This window comes from Pipistrellus hanaki (genome assembly GCF_964339955.1).
Source record: "Pipistrellus hanaki genome assembly, chromosome: 10".
In the NCBI taxonomy this organism is placed as follows: Eukaryota; Metazoa; Chordata; class Mammalia; order Chiroptera; family Vespertilionidae; genus Pipistrellus; species Pipistrellus hanaki.
The window spans coordinates 29793827-29807857 of NC_140512.1; the positions used below are offsets into that span (position 1 = coordinate 29793827).

Genomic DNA, 14031 nt, shown 5'->3' on the forward strand with positions numbered 1-14031 from the left:
CAATGAAGGTGAAATATTGGTGGGTAGATTTTCTTGGGCTCGGTTTTCTAATCTCCAGATAGAAAAAGAACAACAACCATGATGCTTTTAAGTTATTGAGTCCTTTATTACTTAATGAAATTATGTAGCAGAATTAAATTATTTGGCCTATCTAGTTACTCAACACCAAATGCTCAAGGAGGCATATATGGTTACTTGATACTTCTTACTGAACTAATTTAACCATCTGGCCAAAACATAATGAAACCAGCGTCTGAACCTGTGTGATTGAAAATAATCTCCAGGGGTTATTTATGATCACAAGAGTGAACTATTAAACTAAGTTATTTGAAACTTGGAATAAGGCAAGATGGTGGATGGCAGGACTTTTCAATATCAAAATGTAACTGTACAAGCAATGGTCCAGGCTGCCTGTCACTACTTGAGTCAATTAAGCAGAGACAGGGTTGAAACACATATGAGATTGTATGGGAGAGCAGCAAGCCATCCACAAAAATCTGCTCTGCATCTCATCATAAGCCAGCTGCCTATATTGCGTGGAAGGACAAAGATTACATGGGAAGTTGGCAAAGGGTATAACAAATGAGCAGTTTACAGGTAATGCAGGCTGGAAATTTGCAAAAGCCTATGGGTATGCAAAGGTTGGGGGGGAGGTATCTTCAAAGAGCTGGCAATATGCAAAGGGCAGGTGGCTCTGTTGTCTGCAATAAGGTTGTTAATCCTTCCATGATAATGGGAAGCTCCTGTGATAGGGAGAATAGGCCACATTTCCAGGTGAGCTCCCAGGAACCACGTGCAACTCCCAGCCAGGTTAGAATGTGCCTTCTTTAATCAGAACAAAACAATCATGGTTAACAGAGCATGATTGATATTTCTTACAATTATAGCTGGTCACCAATATCCTATTTCTGACCCCATAAATACTGGAGTATTGTTTAACAGATTGAAACAAGGGTTATTTCATTATCTAAAGGAATGTATCTGTGCTTGATTAGGCTACTTTCTATTAAACACCCAGTCTCGCTGAAACCGGTTTGGCTCAGTGGATAGAGTGTGGGCCTGAGGACTGAAAGGTTCTGGGTTCGATTCTGGTCAAGGGCATGTACCTTGGTTGCGGGCACATCCCCAGTAGGGGGTGTGCAAGAGGCGGCTAATCCATGATTCTCATCGATGTTTCTAACTCTATCCCTACCTCTTCCTCTCTGTAAAAAATCAATAAAATATATATTTTTAAAAATTTTAAAAAAACAAACACCCAGTCTCTAAGTCATAAATGTTAACTTTGTAGATACGGACTGGCAGAGAACAAATTTAAGAACTGCTGGTGAATTTACTAGTGCAAGGAACTTTGAAGGATGAAAGAATCTCTGATTGAACAATCACCCAAGTATCAAAAACTGTACATTATTCACATAGTCATGAAAACAACCTTGAGTGTTGATAGATGTTATTATCTTCATTTTACAAGTAAGAAAGTTGAAGTTCAACAAGTAAAACGATTTGCCATATTATTTAGCTGGTAAATGCTGGAGCCTGTGCCAAACCCTTACTGTTCACTGTTCTTTTCAAAACTTACACTCTTTTTGCTACATTATTCTACCCCCATAGTATAAACTTTTTTCGTAAGGACCACAAAGTTATATCTGCCACTTCTGCAAACTGAAAATGATATCTCAATGTCATACCCCCATCTCCCCCCCCCCCCACACACACACAAATAGAAAGATAGAATCACATGATGGAAAAGGTAAGTATATGTTGTATGTGCAGAGAGTAAGGTCTATGAGTCATCTCCTGAAACCCACTAATTGTTGAGCTGAAGATTGCTCTTTATCATCTAGCTAGATGGTTATCAGAAGGGATGGAGACAAACTACACCTTAGGGAAAACTGGCTAAAGAATAAATCATTTCAAGTGCCTTACAGACATCACCTAATACATTTTCACACATCCCTGTGAACGACACAGCCCTACACAAAAGCATCCTGATTTGTTTACACACATTCAAATGCGATACAGTGTAAAGTGGAAGGCCAAGATGCTGCTTACCTGAGGCCTAGGGCAGTTTCAGGCCATGTCAGCTGCATCACCACTAAATTAATTACGCGCTATTGCTTTCCTTAGCCTGCTTGATGAAAATGTCAGTACCATTTGGGCCAGAAGGCGTAAAACCAGGCAAGTCATTTAGGATTTCTTTTTCCCATTCTAGCTGCCCCACTCTAATCTGATCAATGCTTAACACCTTTCACCTTAGAAGTGATGGGATATATTCATATTTGCCTTCCCTAAATGACAGAGTATCTTTTAAAAAGCAATAAACTGCAAATTTCCAGCCAATTTAGAACAACTGTTCTGCCCTGGCCAGTGCGGTTCAAAGCATCACTAGGTGCACTGAAAGGTCACTAGTTTGATTCCCAGTCAAGGCACATGCCCAGGGTGCAGTTTGGTCCCCAGTCAGGGGCGTAAGGGAGGCAACCAGTGTTTCTCTCATTCTCTCTCTCTCTCTCTCTCTCTCTCTCTCTCTCTCTCTCTCTCTCTCTCTCTCTCTCTCTCTCTCTGTATCTCTCTCTCTCCTTCCATCCCTCTCTTTTCCCTCCCTCCTTGCCTCTGTCTCTCAAATCAATAAAAACTTTTAAAATAATAATACTAAAACAACTATCCTACAGAAAGGAGAATTTATCTTAACCCTTAAGGAAGACCCAGGGCAAAATAATTGTTATGCTACCATCCCTCTCTCCCTCTCTCTCCCTTTATTTCTTTAACTGGCAAAACATGTTGATTTCACCTAAAAAGAGAAATGTGCAACTTGGAGCAGGAGGTGCAACTTTCTGTCCTACAAGAGGGTATTGGAGGCACAATGGAAAACTCTGCACTATAAAAAAAAGGGGGGCATCTTACCCTTTGATACAGAATGGATGTACCTAGAGATTATTATGCTAATTAAAATAAGCCAGTTAGAGAAAGACAAATATCACAAAATCTGACTTATATGTGGAATCTAATGAAAAAATAAATAAATAAACTGACAAACAAAGTAAGTCCAGAGGCATGGAAGCATGAACAGATGGAAGGTGTGTGGGGGGAGGGGGGAGATGGGAAGACATTAAAGAAGGTATAGACATATAAGCATAACCTATAGACAGAATAGTCCAGTGAAAGCCTGGAGTGGGGCTGAAGCCGGGTGGAGGGGGCAGATTAAGGACATCTGTAATGCTCTCAACAATAAAATAAATGTTTTAAAAAGTTGGTGGTTAGAGGGATGGGTATTGAAGACAGTGAGGTGGGGCCAAATTTCACACGTGAAAATGTAATAGGTATTGTATTTTCTGGGTTTTAATTTTTAAACATACTTCAGTGTAAACAAAAGGAGACTGAAGAAATGTTATGATAATCTTTCCCAGGCTTGTCTCCAATCCAGTCTTTCCCATGGAAGTAAGGGGTCCTTGAAGCCACCAGTTGTTCAAGCCAGAAACAGAAGTCACTCTTGATTCTCCCTCTCCCTTATCTCTCACATGCAATCCATCAAATTGAATTGATTTTACTTCTGAAATCTGTCTCCAATCTGTCCAATTATTTCTCATTTCCTCTTCTCTTACCTTTGTCCAAACCAGTAAAGTGAATGAGGCTAAAACCAGGGTGAGAGTAAAACACTTTCTCAAAAGTACAGATATCTGGGAAAACACCATGACTCGTAACAGAAGGAAAGAAGATAGAAGCTGAAAAGGTAGGAGAAACAGAATTTAAAGAGAAAGAATCAGAGACCCAAGGCTGACTTTCAAGTATTTCCCAGTCTGAAGACAAGAAGAACAGGTGTGAATATAAGGTGAATTCAGAATATTGTTTTTAAGACTTATTATATATGAAATGTTTACTTTATACAAATTCCAAAAGGGAAGATTTCTATTTTTTTTTCAAGATGAAATCCTCCAGATTAAAAAAAAAATACTAAAAACATATAATAAAATAACTAAATGCAACTTTAGAATTTCTTATTCTTTTGATTTAGTTTTTGAATATTTGAGTACATAAAAATTGGGCATTTGGTTTTCGTTTTGTTTTGTGTACACTTAACATGATCAAAGAATCCAAAGGCTAATGTTTAATTTCATTGTGATAATAATAAGTTTTCAATCTTCAACAGGAAATTGTTCACTTGTTCAGACAAGCCAAAATTCAACTTGGAAAATATTTCTCTACTCCCTAATCATAAAAATTCTAAGATGAAAGTGTCTCAATTTCTTCCAGTGTTCCTCATTAAGTGATATTTAACCTGAATTTAAGAAATATTAATATTTTTTAAGTTCAAGGCATATTCATGTGTTAGAAGATAATTTTAGAAGAGGATATACCATGACTTTCATATAGATATAAAATGAACATGTGTCAAAGCTTTTATTTAATTCATTAGTGAGGGGACCAGTAAGATAATAATTGGTTCAAAGGAGAATTCAAAGAACTACACATACATGAACATTAAGAATGGTGAAATAAATTTGCTAAACAAACGTAAAACTTCAAAACTGCTCACTATCCACAGGGCAATAATCAAATGAATCCCAACAAGATACAATTTGCATTTCTATGGACAAAAATAATTTGCATTAGTCTACATGTTATATAACTTAGAACAATGTAAAATAATTCAAAGATAATAAAAGATCCAGGGACACTACAGAATCAGATAATCTGGACAATGCCCAGTTTCCCATTGAGGACAACCATAATATCTTGATCCATTTCCAAGTCTTTCACAATTTTCCCCTACAAATAATACAAAAAGTACTAACTCCCTGTGGCCCAGTGCATAAAATCTGAAGGAAGGAGACTAAAGAAGAGAAAGATAAACATAATAACTGAATAGACTCTAAGGCACATTGGCATTTATCCCAAAAGATAAAACTGATAATTTCCCAATACACACAATGTTCACAAGGAAGATCCCTGTTCCAACAGGCTGGCACCTGTGCTGAATACACACTTAAGCATAGATAGGAACAAAGAACTATGATAAGTCAGAGGAGGAAAAGAGTTATACTGTATTCTGATAATGAGCCCTGGGGCTAACTTCATGGAAGAGGCAAAATAGAGCAGGTCTTTAAAGGGGAGGGGGAATTTTTTTTTCTGATTGTGGTTATCATTTCACAAATTATGTGTATATCAAATCACCACATTGTATACTGTCATATAAACAATTTTACTTGTCAATTATATTTCAATAAAACTGGAGAGGAAAAAGAAAGAAGAAAGATTTTTAAATAAGTAGAATATGAGTGAAGGGGAAAAGGATTTCAAGGGAAGGGAATGGTAAGAGAAAAGTGCCATAAACTAATGTTCCTGGCTTGTGGTTTAGCATGTGTAGATAGAATGAGAGCTAATCAGAAGAAAGGGAGAGTTAGGCTAAATCATGTCAGGAGGCTGGGGATTCATTTTGTTCCAATAGGGAGCCAAGCAAGTGTTTAAGCAGGGAAATGACAAGATCGCCATAAGCCCAAGACAAATAATTCCAGCAGCGATCGGGGAAAAGAGATTTGAGAGTGAAAAGTTAGAGATAAGGAAGCCAGTAGAAACCTGTTGCAAGGGTCAGGTTGGAGCCTAAACCACAGCATTGTGGGGAGAAATGAGCCTTGAGGAAGGTGAAATGAACCGGGTATAGTGACTAAGTGATTTTCACTTCTGACCATGCATTCATACCAGTTGAAAATTTGAGCACACACCCCTCCAACTATGCACATATATATTTAGTTATAAAATATGTACTCCTCTACTAACAGACTAATACCCTGTTTTCCCTGAAAATAAGACAGTGTCTTATATTAATTTTTGCTCCCAAAGATGCACTAGGTCTTATTTTCAGGGATGTCTTATTTTTCCATGAAGAAGAATACGGTACACATTTATTGTTAAATGAAAATAAAGGAAATTTATTACCTGTATACGGTATGGTAGTACGGTAGTTGTCAACACAAACCAGACTGTGAATCCTATAGTATTAAGAATTTACTCATTTATTCAATGACAATCATGTCATCATCTTCTGGAACATCATCATAACAATCCAATTCCTGAATTTCCTGGTGAATTTCTTGTGACTCCATTTCTTTCAGAATCAGTGGACCAAATCTCTCATGTTTAACAATAGCATTCTGAGACAGAGCCTGGGGGGGCCTTATTTTCGGGGGATGCCTTATATTTCACTCAGAAGGAAACCTGTAAGTAGGTCTTATTTTCGGAGGATGTCTTATTTTCGGGGAAACACGGTGTAAATGCATGTGATTTAAAACATTCATGGGGGGGGGGGGGCGCGGAGGTCCCCTTTCCCTTCTCTGGTTCTTTTGGCTGGTCAAATAAACCAAGAGGCGGATTTAGTATCATGCACGCATGACCCTCACCCACATGAGAGTCAGAAACAGAAAGAGGGACTGAGATATGTGTATAAGGCATCCTTAGCTAGGGATGAGGGAAGGTGCCTGGGGGGCTTCAAACAGTCATTCCAAGATGCTAAGAGCAGACCTTTAATACAAATTTTTTTCTGCTTTATAGATAAGTTAAAAGAAGTTATCTTATGGGCAAGATCTCAACTCAAATTCTTCTAGATAGTTAAGGGGTGGTGGGGAGGAGAGACGAGTTTCTCTGGAGCCTGAAACCGAAATTGCCTTTAGCTAAAAATAATCTGCATACCGCTGAGGCACATCTGGACCTTTGCACACACATGCTCACAAACTTCTTTTTGCTTTCAAAGGGAGAGCTTTAATTCATGTTTGGATGCTTAATTTGTCCATTTTGATGGCTTCATATCAGTAGTAACTCTCATCTCCAAGTATCATAAACTTACAGCAAGAGCCATGGTTTATAATGAGTGAATGTAAATTCTTATTTCAAATAATTTGATAATTTCAAAATGTTTTAGGATTTTTTTTGCAGAAGTTATATATATGTATATAAATATATATATATAAAATGTGTTTATATATAATACTATATGTAATATATATCTGATATATTGACATAACTTTAAAAAATCTTTATTGTTGAAAGTATTACAGGTGTCCCCCTCCCTCTCTCATTAACCTCCCCCCCTTTACTCCACTCCCACCCCCTAACCAGGTCTTCACCACATTATTGTCTGTGTCCATGGGTTATGCATATATCTATTTTAAACTATGTAATGTAGCTGATGAAGAGCTTGTTTTAGGAGATCCCATTCTGTATATTACTCTTGTTTACTAGGGCTTACTAATTAAAATCATCTTCAATTCACATTCCCCATAGCGATATTAAAAGTCACCTTCTATTTTGTGAGTTTAAGTGGAAATAGTTAATATAACCTGTGAATCCACTTGATAGGCTCCTAGACACAATATGCTTCGCCCTGAGGATTCCTTTCCAAGTACACTTGGCATAGTTCTACAGAAAGACCAAATCAGAAGACTAGGGGAAGTCCTTCTATGGAATATTAATGAAGCCTTATTTTATTATACTTAGAAATGTTGAAATAACTTTCTAGGCCCAAGATGAAGCTTCTCCTGCCCCAGGGTGCCACATCAGAAAACTAAAACTTAGTTCACTTTCCTGTCCCTGTAAATTACTAGTACTCTGCTTAAGCAAAATGCAGTATATCCAGTCAGCCAAGCCCAAATGCCAAGCAAACTCTGGGCTCTGTACTTATTTCCCTGTTTCTTTGCATCCCAGACAAGTTTGACTATGTGGCCCCAGCCAACCAGCTATTTTCTATTTTTCTCTTCCTTTTCTTTATTCTTTATCCAATAAAAGCTTTCTACATCACCCTATTTTGTAGTTCTCCAAAAAGTGGTACAAACAAACTTTATTTTCTTTAATCATTTTTAACAGGAGTTAACTATAAGTTTTAGTTCTTGGTTCTGACTACCCAGTAGCTCATCTTGTGAACACACCCCATCCCCATTAAAAACCATACTTTAAATAAGGCAGAGGAGAAAGAAGATGAGGCAAAGATTAGCAGGAATAACTTGAAGGACATTGGTATAAATGAACTAAATGATAAGCATAACAGGATGAATGGGCTTAGAAGGAAAACAAAATCAATTTTCAACACACTGAGTCTGAGGTATTATGAAATACACAACAAAGCTGTCCCTATGTGAGAGAATTGTGGAGCAAATGAGAGGAACCCAGGTTACATGCTTGGATAATTGAGGCCAATCACTTTCATATAGGGCCGTGTTCAGCAAACTGCGGCTCAGAAGCCACATGCAGCTATTTGGCCCCTTGAGTTTGTCTCTTCCACAGAATACCACAGCCTGAGTGAGTCTATTTTGAAGAAGTGGTGTTAGAAGTTTTAGTTTAAAAAAAAAAAAAATGGCTCTCAAAAAGAATTTAAGGTTTTTTTTTTAAAAAAAAAATTGGCTCTTAAAAGAAATTTCAATCGTTGTACTGTTGATATTTGGTTCTGTTGGCTAATGAGTTTGCTCACCACTGATAATAGGAGGTTTGAAAAAGCAAGAGAGCTCTTCTTGGCGATGCCTGGGAAAGGACAGAAGAGAGCCAGAAGGATGCAGTAGCATGGAAGCCACAAAGAGAAGATTTTAAGATAGCAAATATTTCAACTATGCTACATAGTCAGGAAAGATAAAGCTAAGATAATGACATTGGATGTGGTCACTCAGGTTTCGGCAGACATTTGAAGGAGTGCTTTAAATAAAATAATCGGAGCAGAAGTCAATTTTCAAGTGATTAAAGAACCAATAAGTAGTTGGGAAAAAATAGGAACAGTAATCATAGACTGAACTTCCAGAAGTTTGATGGTTAAGGAGAAGAGAATGTAGTGAATTAAGGAAGGTTCTTTATCTGGGAAGCATTTGAATATACACATACATACAGTGAAGAGGAATAAAGAAGGAATCTTAAGAGACCAGGTTCTCAAATGAATAGTATTGGTATAGTCAAGGACACAGATGAAAGAGATAGCTTGGGAAGAGGGAAGAGAAATTTTTCAAGTCAGAGGGAACTAGCTAATAATACTGTATTGCTTTTTTTAAAAAAAAATATATATTTTATTGATTTTTTACAGAGAGGAAGAGAGAGAGATAGAGAGCTAGAAACGTCAATGAGAGAGTTCTTTGAAGAGCCAGTTTCGGCATGTATTGCACTTTTAAAAGTTGCTAAGAGAGTAGATTTAAAAACTTCTAATCAGCTGAAACCGGTTTGGCTCAGTGGTGGAGCGTCGGTCTGTGGACTGAAAAGTCCCAGGTTCGATTCCGGTCAAGGGCATATACGTTGGTTGCGGGCACATCCCCGGTGGGGGGTGTGCAAGAGGCAGCTGGTCGATGTTTCTCTCTCATCGACGTTTCTAGCTCTCTATCTCTCTCCCTTCCTCCTTTCTGTAAAATATCAATAAAATATATTAAATAAAATAAAAAGAACTTCTGCCGGGACCGGTTTGGCTCAATGGATAGAGCGTCGGCTTGGAGACTGAAAGGTCCCGGGTTCTATTCCGGTCAAGGGCATGTACCTTGGTTGCGGGCATATCCCCAGTAGGGGGTGTGCAAGAGGCAGCTGATCGATGACTCTCTCTCATCGATGTTTCTGGCTCTCTATCCCTCTCCCTTCCTCTCGGTACAAAATCAATAAAATATATATATAAAAAAAAAAACAAACTTCTAATCATAAGAAGAAATCTGTAACTGTATGATAATGAATATATTAACTATATTAATTGGACTCATTGTGTTTATCGTTTTTGCAATATATAAAAAATCATTGTATTATACATCTGAAACTAATGTTACCAGTTATACTTGGTTAAACAAAATCACATTGGTATAAACAGCAATAAATGATCACAGTATAGGAGGAACTGTTTGTTCCAAAAGATTCTCACTTCAAAACTGCGCTCCTCTTATTGAACTGGCTGCTCTATTTGTGTCCTTATCCTGTCCCATCCTGTCCGCATGGCTTCCTGTAGTACAATGGGAAATAAATATGTGGCTTACAAATAAATAAAAGGAAGATAAAGTGTGACAGGGTTTTTTGGTTGTGTTTTTTTGGTTGTTGTTGTTTTGTTTTGTTTTGTTTTGTTTTGGGGGGGAAGGGGGTTTGGTTTTTTTGTTTTTGTTTTTTGAAATAATGCACATTGAGAAAATAGGTTGACAGTATTCCTATCAGATGGCTTCTCTTTTATCAGACCCCTGGGGCGTGAGGTGACCTGCTGAGCATTAGTAAACATTCTGTACCATGTAAGGGCAGACAAATAAATGTGGAGCCACTAACCAGTGTTTAGCATCATCCACATTTTAGCTGAAGGAAGTTCAGTCTGACCAGAAGAATGTCAGAGAGGCAGTAAGAGGAAGATGACTTACTGAGGAAGACATGAGGAAGATGAGTTGCAATTATAAGAAAGTCAGGCAAGAAAACATGACTTGCCCAAGGCAACAGCAACAATCCGATAAGAAGAGGCAACATATTTGAGAGTTATGTAGAATGGGGAATGGGAGTGGGAGCAAGTAAATACCACAAAGTCAACACTATTCTTTCTAGATACTTGTCAGAGAAGGAAAGAGAGATGCAGAGGTAAACACACAGAAACACAGAGTTTTATGGATGTGTTTCACTAAAAAGAGAAAACTAATTGGTGCAAAGGAAGCAGCCGGGAGCAAGGGAGAGTTTTTAAGAGACCAAGAGGAGATAATTGACATAGGGATGACTGATGGAATCACCAACACTCCCCCAAAGGGGGACAGGAAGAGCTTCAGAGCAGAGGCAGAGGGAAGGAGGAGGTCCACCCGCTATTTACAATATTTCAGAAAGCCTTCTGGAAATTGCCATTAAACAAAATGTCAAGTTTCTTTACTTTTGGCAGACGTTCCATCAACTCTTGTGGGTTAACACTGGTTATCACACACTTATCAGAAATTCTAATTTGCTGTTGATGACATCATAGCAATTTCTGGGAATGTGACTGGCAGACCGTATATTGTTAGCGGAGTTATTTATCTGAGTTTAGCAATATCTGATTTAATTCCTCAGCATGTGATTACCCTTGGATTAGAAGAGTGACAGCCAAAATTAAGCTGAGCACTTGCAGGGAACAGAGCCCTAGTGTTTGTACACTTATTTTAACTTTATTGCTTTATTAGCATTGCACCCACGACAGTGATGTATGTGATTTCATTTAAGTGACAAAATCTTTCAAGATATGGGGTCCTTGGATGAAAACATAATAAAAAAGAGTCCTTGGATTGAAAAGGCGTGGGGTGACGAGATCTCTATTGTCCCTTCATACCTAACGCTCCATGATTTTAAGAGGGGTCTATGAACACCAGTTCAGTAACGGCTACGCGGGAAAGTTGGGGGCCAAGAATCCTTGAAGACACCCCCACTGACTAAGGGCCCATGCTACACCAGGCGAGGACAGAGGGAAGCAATGTCAGAAAGCATGCCCGCCTGGAAGGCTGCACAGGCCACACCAAGAAGAAAAACAGAAAAACAGGGTAGGATGAAAGGAGGGCAAAGGACAGAAAACAGTGGTGGAACAGGGCCAAGGGGAGCTTCTCTCTCTCTCTCAATATGTTTTATTGATTTTTTTTACAGAGAGGAAGAGAGAGGGACAGAGAGCTAGAAGCACTGATCAGCTGCCTCCTGGACACCCCCCACCGGGGTTGTGCCTGCCACCAAGATACATGCCTTTGACCGGAATGGAATCTGGGACCTTTCAGTCTGCAGACCGAGGTTCTACCCACTGAGCCAAACCGGTTTCGGTTTCGGCAAGGGATGCTTCTCTTTATGCAGAACCACAAACCATGAACCACCTGTGGCAGCGGGGATGGCCGCCCCATGCACGCACACACACACCCCATGGCTGGCACATCCACCCTGTGTAAACGCCAATAAAGAGGGAGGCTCCGCGCTAGGCTCCCTCTGCACGCTGGCTTATCTTCGCCCCCTGGAACTGGGCCAAACAGACCTTCCAATAAAAAATAAATAAAAATAAAAAAATAAAAGTTACAGGAGAAACGGGCCCAGGCTGTGTGACTTGAGAGTGGAGACTGGTCGCACCCCAGGCCTCCACCCCGGGGCCAGCATCTGGGGGCTGCAGGGCGGGCGGGCGCCCGGCGGCCTGGAGGCGGCCCAGGTGGTGGCATCGGGGCGGGCTCGGGGGCAGAACGTCCCGGGACACCGGGTGCCCGGGTGCCAGGAGGAAGTGGGACGGTGTGTGATGTGTCCTTTCCTTCCGGAACTGTGGTTCTAGTGCCCCAACCTGGGCTCAGGTGGCGGGCGGGCGGCCGGGGAGCCCGGGAGCCGGGGAGCCAGGGGCAGCTGCGGAGCGCGCCTTCCGGCCCCGTCGGGCCCCGTCCCCCCTCCCTCCCCCCATGTCTGGGCCGCCGCCGCCGCCGCCGCCGGCCGCCGCCGCAGCCCGTGACCCGGTGACCCCGGAGGGCCGTCGGGGGCCCCTGACCCCGGAGCCCCGGGCATCCGGACCCCCCTCGGAGGAGACGCAGCCGCTATTAAGGCAGGAGGCTAAAAGGGAGGCGCAGGAGGAAGGGGAGGAGACAGGCGTCCGGGGCGCCTGGGCTACCGGCACGGCGGAGCAGCGGAGACGGGGCTGGGGGGAGGCGGCCGAGGCGGCGGCCGGGGCCGGGGCCGAGGAGGGGCCGGAGGCCGGGGTCGCGGCGGCCGCGGGCCCGGGCGGGCCGGCGGGCGGCGCGGGGGGCGGCCGCGGGGCCGGGCGGCGGCTGCTGGCCTGGCTGCGGCGGCCGCGGCAGCCCCAGCGCGGCCCCTGCGCGGCGCCCCTTCCCCGCTCCGCCGCGCGCTGTTGTCATGGAGGAACCAAGATGGCGGCTCTGGCCTACACCCTGGGCAAGCGGGAGATCAACCACTACTTCAGCGTGAGGAGCGCCAAGGTGCTGGCGCTGGCGGCCGTGCTGCTGCTCGCGGGGTGCCACCTCGCCTCCCGCCGCTACCGAGGTGAGGGGCCCTCCCCCTGCCCGGCCGGGGGAGGAGGCGGCGGCGGCGCCGAGGCCGCCCCCCGCGCCCACACACGCCCACGCTCCGCGGCCGCCCGCCCGCCCGCGCCCGGCCCGGGGAGGCGCGGTCCCGCGTGCCCCCGGGTGTCCCGGCCGGCGGGGACCCCGGCGCGGGCCGCCCGGGGGGGAGGCCCCGGGGTTCGGCTCCCCCGGCCGCCCGCGCTGGGGTCGGGGCGCCTCCTCGGGCCGGCGGGGCTGCTGGGGTCCCGGCGCCTCCCGCCCGCCCGGGGGGCGCTGGCAGGCGGCCGGGGCGCCCAGCCCGGGGTGCCCGGAGGCAGAGGCCGCCTGCCAGGGCCCCTCCGCCTGCAGTGGGGTCGCCGCGCCCCTGGCTGGGGGTCCGGCTCTCCAGCCTTTTGTTCCCGGCGGCCTCTGCCCCCCGAACCGCCCGCCCGCGGGCCGAGCTGTGTTGTTTGTTGGACAGCGACGGGGGCCGCCCCCTGGTCCTGGGCCCCCCCGGGCGCCGCGACAGCTGGCCCCGATGCCCGGCCAAGTGGAGGAGGTGTGACAGCCTCTGCCACTCAGACACGTGCACGGGGCTCTGTAGTGGTTGCACACTTTCCCCCGAGTCCAGGCGCTGCCCCGGGCACATGGGCCCCGGGGAAGTTTTGAGCGGCCAGGGGGGCAGTGAGGGCGAGCTGGAGGCCGGTGGGTGCTTACATGATTGTCAAGGCAGCCACCTCCTTGCTTCAGAAGGAGTGACCTTGCAGTCATCAAGGGATGCTGACTTTGTCCTTGTGGGTTCTGTGTGTGTGTGTGTGTGTGTTTGCTTTCTCTCTCTTTCTCAAATTGCCACTAGGAGAGAGACTGGCAGGCCGAGGGAAATTAATAATGATGGGATCTCTTCTTTGGGGCTCTTCGTATTATGGGAACTGTTATCAGGGCAGCTCTGTGAGATAAAACTGGTCAAGACGCACTGTGCAATAGACAGGTGGGCATGGAACGCTCTTGCCATTTAATTTCGCACCCGCTCTGGCAAGACGTCCACCAAGTGGGCTGTTCTGGAATCCGAGCTCTTCTCATCCCCGGAAGTCTT

At 43.9% G+C, this 14031-nt stretch overlaps 1 protein-coding gene across 2 annotated transcripts in view; it reads left to right on the plus strand.

Annotated features, from left to right (window-relative positions):
* Nucleotides 1-12409: 12409 nt before the first annotated feature.
* Nucleotides 12410-14031, plus strand: part of CASD1 (CAS1 domain containing 1) — a 38334-nt gene continuing 36712 nt past the window's right edge. The window contains exon 1 of one of the 2 annotated variants that reach the window (XM_084896666.1): nucleotides 12410-12484. Coding sequence is in view for 1 of the 2 variants with exons in the window: in XM_084896665.1 (XP_084752791.1) it covers nucleotides 12807-12939 (133 nt within the window). In the remaining variant the exon portion in view is untranslated. Of the gene's footprint in view, nucleotides 12485-12636; nucleotides 12940-14031 lie in introns of those variants that run through there. The other variant, XM_084896665.1, reaches the window with a different exon arrangement.